Consider the following 5751-nt stretch of genomic DNA (forward strand, 5'->3'; position numbering starts at 1 on the left):
AGGATATTCACTAGAAGATTTTATTTAAATACAACACTTGTACAAACCCAGTCGAACAACCAGGACTTAGTTACTGCCTGTTTTCGAACTCCTAGCACACTCACTCTATTAAACAGAAACAAATTCTATCAACTTACAATGCTAACCCACTCACATAGAATAGGCAGTATGTAATACAATCTTAACACTTTAGTAAAATTGAATAACAATGTAAAAGAAGTTGTTCGTTTAGAGAGGCGTGAAAGCTTGTATTTTTGTGACTCGTATGTAGACTTGTCCTCTGTCTTCTTCTTAAATAGTCAAGCTACAACGGTTACATAACGAATATATTTGCTTCATAGGACGTCAATCCTTATTTGATTAGTTGAGATCCATGAGAGTACATCGGAGATGATTCACTTTGATTTTTTCTGTACTTGGATGATAGTAAGCCAAAATATTCATTAATGGGATTGTAATATACGAGGAACATATAACTTAGAACGTTTGACTTGACTTGGTTTATAGTAGCGTTGAATAAATCTAATTTTGTTGACATCACAACGAAAGTTTATTCGGGAAATAAGATTGATCAGGTACATTAAGGTGCTTATCCAGAAAGCTAAACTTGGAAGCGTCTTGTATCACCGAAATAGTAAACTACCGGGTACACTTAACATAAGGTTGGATTGAAGAATTATCGGTTACGTTTAGCATAATGCCGAATTGATAAAATACTGGTTACGTTTATCCAAAGACCGATTTGGATAAACTACCGGAAGCTCACGAAATACCGGGCACGCTCTTTAAAATACCAGAGTATAGAAAACCAGACGCACTCCATAAAATACCGATTTGATATAATATCGGATGCTTCTTAATATAAAGTCGAACTCACAAAACTACCGGAAGCATATAATACCGGATACATGTTTGTAAAAAACCGATTTCACAAACTATCAGATACGTGTTTGTAAAATACAAATTTTACAAACTACCGGATACGTGTTTGCAAAATACTGAATTTATAAACTACCAAATACGTGTTTGTAAAATACCGATTTTACAAACTATCGGTTATGTGTTTGTAAAATGCCGATTTTACAAACTACCGGTTACATGTTTGTAAAATACCAATTTTATGAACTAGCGGTTACGTGCTTTTTTATAAAATGCCGAAGAACATAAAATATTGAACGCGTGTGTATTTTAAACCGAACTTGTATAAAATATTGTATGCTTGCAAACTACCGGATACGTTCAATATAATACCGAAGTTCTAAATAACCGGATACGTGCTTCCAATATAATACTGAAGATAAAATACCGGAGAAGAGATAAAACCGAAATTGCTTTTTTGCATAATACCGGACTTGATCACAAACCAATTTTGATCAACTGTCAGACAACTTTTCTTTCCGATTTTCTTCAATCTGCACAAGATCAATTTTAACATAATTCGTTCTTATTTAAATTAAATATTCAAAACTTGGTAATTTTATAATTGTTGACTAATTATCCTAAGTTAATTAGCTATTTTAATTTAATAATTTCCCACTCTTTGATTGTATAGAATAAATTATGAAAGATAGTGATTTATGTATTTTTAGCATACTTTTATATATATATATATATATATATATATATATATATATATATATATATATATATATATATATAGTAATGATAGGGAACGCGAATTGGGGCCGAAAGTCCAGCAAAAACAAAATATTCACTTAAAACACGGAATATTCTCTCACCTTTTATTAATTAATTTTTCTTTCTGTCTCTATTACGAATTAATTAATTTATATTTGTTTCTCTCTCACTAATCAATTAATTTATCTCTTTCATCTCTAATTAATTTATTTAAACCATAAACTCTAAATCCTAAATTCTAAACCCTAAATCCTAAACCCTAATTAATGTCTCTTATTTTTATTTAGTTAATTATGAATTTATCAAAGAAATGAGTGAAAAAAATTAATTAATTAGAAAATAATTAATCGTGAGAATAGAAATATTAGATAAAACTAAAAAAATATTAATAAGTCAATAGAAAAAAAATAATAAGAAAAAGAAAAAAGAGGGCATAAAGAATAAATAAAAAGAGAGTTTAGGATTTATTATTTATTTATTTATTTATATATATATATAAATTCATAAAATATAATAAATATTTATAATTTTAATTTTAATTTATATTATTATTATTATTATTGTAATTGTAATTTTTTATACAAAATATTATGTTATTATTGTTAAATAAAAATATAATTAATATAATTATTTTTTTTTAAAAATAATTAAATTAGTTTTGAAAAAATAACAATAAATAATAAAATAATAAAAGTTAAAATAATAAAAAAGTTCAATATAAAAGATAAAACTAATTTTAAAAGGTTGAAAAACAAAAATAATAATAAATATTTAACCAGCAGTTTACCTTTAAAATTAAATTAATAATTATGAAATAATAAAAGGAGAAAATAAAACATTATATATTTTAGAAATCCTATGCTCTTAGAAGGGAAATTTGACGAAATGACCCTAAAGGTGCCTTTATTTGCATCCGAGGTCACATGATAATTTTTATTGCTCTGGTGACCACTTTATTTTTTTGGACGAAAATACCCTTATCGCGTAACGCGAAGGAATTCGCGTTTCGCGAAAAGAATTTTTTATATATAAATATTCAAACTTTTTCATTTCGGTATTTTCTTTCTCTCTCTTCTCTCTCTACTCATCGTTCTCTCTTAGACGGCGACGACGGCTACGGTGGAACCCTAAACAAACATATCATACAGATCGATACCAAAATCCACATTCTAATATCATGTATTCATCATACAGATCACTTTATGTTCTTATTTCCATTATCTTCATCTTCAAACCCTAAATATGTTCTATTGGTTCATATTGTTCATATTGGTTGTTCATAATGTCGATGATGATATTTACAGATAATCTTATTTTTTGATTCTAAGGTGAATGTTTTTTTATTTCATTTCTCGTATGCTCTGATTCAGTTCTATTTCGCGAAAGACCTTCCCGTTACGCGAAGGCCTTTTCGTTATTCGGTACCACCTGAACTTTTTTGTACCTACCAAACTGTATATTAATAATATTTCCTCTGCTTCAGCTCTCTCTTCTACTTCTTCCTTTTTTTTTGGCAGGTGACGGTTATTGTTTTCATCCGTTCATATACATATATACTATATATATCCATGCACATGTGTTTTTGATAATATTTAAGCTTCCTTTGTAATCTGATTCTCAACTTATACGTACAGTTGAAGCAGCATTACAAATAAATAAAATATGGAAGGTGGAGTTGATTTAATGGAGGCTCTGAAGAATGAGTCTGTTGATTTGGTACGTATAATCATCGTCTTGTTAGTACATATGTTTGTCTTTGGACTTGGAATGATTAGAAGCTTATGACATTTGGTTTCAATTGCATGAGAATATTTCAATTGAGGAGGTTTTTCAGAACTTGAAATGTACAAAAGAGGGATTATCAATCGAGGCTGCAGAACAGAGGCTTTTGACAACTAGAGAATTTTAGTTAAATTTTTTATTGTCTCTTGTATACTTTGAATTTTTGCAAACATGACATATATAGTACAATTAATGATTTGTCAAGGTAAATTTATTTATTGCATGACACTCAGGATGTGATTTTTATGGGCATGATATATTATATCTTTGTTGTAGATTCTTCGTAATGGAAAATGGCAAGAGGAAGATACATTAGTTCTTGTTCCAGGTGACATAATTAGTATTAAACTTGGGGATATCATCCCTGCTGATGCTAGACTCCTCGAAGGGGATCCTTTGAAATTTGACCAGGTGATGTTTTATTGCATTTATAATAATTATCTAGTATATATGGAACTTGTTGTCTTCTTCTTATCATTATTATTATTATTATTATTATTATATTCACGTTTGCTCAATTATTTGGTTGCTCCAGTCTACTTTAACTGGTGAGTGTCTTCCTGTTATAAAATCTGCTGGAGATGGAATTTACTTTGGTTCTACTTGCAAGCAAGAAGAAATCGAAGCTGTTGTAATTGCCACAAGTGTGCATACCTTCTTTAGTAAAGTTGTTCATCTAGTAGACAGTACAAAAAAAGTTGACCATTTTCAAAAGGTATGTCAGTTTAGTATTTGTCACCTTTAAATGTATTCATTCATTCATAATTAATCTCATTTCTGTTACACAGGTCTTGACTGTCATAGGGAATTTCTGCATATGTTATATTGTAGTGGGGATGTTGATCGAGATTATTGTGATGTACCCTATTCAGCGTCGATCCTATGGTACTGGAATTGATAATCTTCTAGTACTACTTATAGGTGGAATTCCCATTGCAATGCCCACTGTCCTATCTGTGAAAGTGCCAATCGGTTCACATCGTTTATCTCGGCAAGTTTGTGAACAATCATATCATATCAGTTTTCATAAATATATCCTTGTATTATTAAATCAATTGAATGATTTCAGGAGGCAATCACAAAAAAAAAGACAGCAATAGAAGAGATGGTAGGCATGGATGTTCTTTGTAGTGATAAAATTGGAACTTTGACACTGAACAAGTTAACAGTGGACATAAACCTTATTGAGGTAATTTATTGTTGGACATGATTTCCTCGTTTTGAGTTTCTTCATAAAAATGTTGCATATGATTGTTAGGGGATCAGATGGTTTTCTTTGCGCTGAATATGATTGTGTTGTTTGAAGTGATTTTAACATTCAGGTCGTTTCTAGTCGCCAAGGACCGAAGATATAAATGATGCCCGCAATGAATTGTACACTTTTTTTATCTGTATTTCTTTTGTATAAGTTGTATCAAATATTAATAGTAGACTTAATGTATAGCCAAGTTTTGGATTTGGAAGTTCAAGGTTTTCTTTTCTCTTGTCTAATAAAAGTTCATATTGTTGAATGATAATTATTCAGAATTCGTTGTCTTTTGATGAAGATTCTGAACAAACGTGTTTCAACTTTTACAAATCGATCCTAATTGGTATCAAAGAGACTCGCCACCGATTAAGAATAAATTACCCATTAACAACCACAAGTTCTTATATTCAGAACATTAACATCCAATAATTTTTTCAGTTGAATGATGAATAATATTACTTGAATAATTATTTTAATAAGATATAAGAAACACCACAATTTTGCTATTTTTGTAACATATCAAACACTTTCACATTTCTACAAATACTAATATTTAATTAGATTTTCGTTCTAAATTTTTTTTTAAGATTTCAAATGCATGCCTATGTTGAGTAACACAAATAAGATCCTAATCATATTTCAACCATTTATGCCCAAAAGCTAAATTGTCACTCATATTGCAACCAAATTAACATGTAATATAGTTATAGAAATTTATTAACATCCCAAAGAAACACAAAATAGTATACAAAACAGGTAATACAAGTGAATCAAAATAGACAGACACTAACTTTGTCAAGGCAAGGAATAATGCTAAAAGTACTCATTTTCTGCATAAATAATATAACAATATTAAGAAACTAGAAAAACTAGGTTCCTGAAACAAAGAGACCGAGCCAGTCAAAACTCACCATAAAATTCACAAAGATAAAAGATATTGAAGAAAAAAACAAGTTAAAGGTTTCCCATAACGACCATTTTTCAAAAACAGTCTTTTTTTTCAAATTATCCTTTGGAAGATTAGGTGATTGCTATAACCAATTAACTATTGGACAAGATTATCTCTTCTTCTTTCCACCTTT

General features: G+C 29.3%; 1 protein-coding gene across 1 annotated transcript; it reads left to right on the plus strand.

Annotated features, from left to right (window-relative positions):
• Positions 1-3300: 3300 nt before the first annotated feature.
• Positions 3301-4630, plus strand: LOC124939039 (plasma membrane ATPase 1-like). Its single transcript, XM_047479559.1, has 5 exons — positions 3301-3354; positions 3697-3831; positions 3956-4135; positions 4209-4415; positions 4490-4630. Exons 1-5 carry the CDS (start codon positions 3301-3303, stop codon positions 4628-4630), a joined length of 717 nt encoding a protein of 238 aa, XP_047335515.1.
• Positions 4631-5751: the final 1121 nt, after the last annotated feature.

Source organism: Impatiens glandulifera, chromosome 1 (assembly GCF_907164915.1).
Source record: "Impatiens glandulifera chromosome 1, dImpGla2.1, whole genome shotgun sequence".
NCBI classification, from domain to species: Eukaryota; Viridiplantae; Streptophyta; class Magnoliopsida; order Ericales; family Balsaminaceae; genus Impatiens; species Impatiens glandulifera.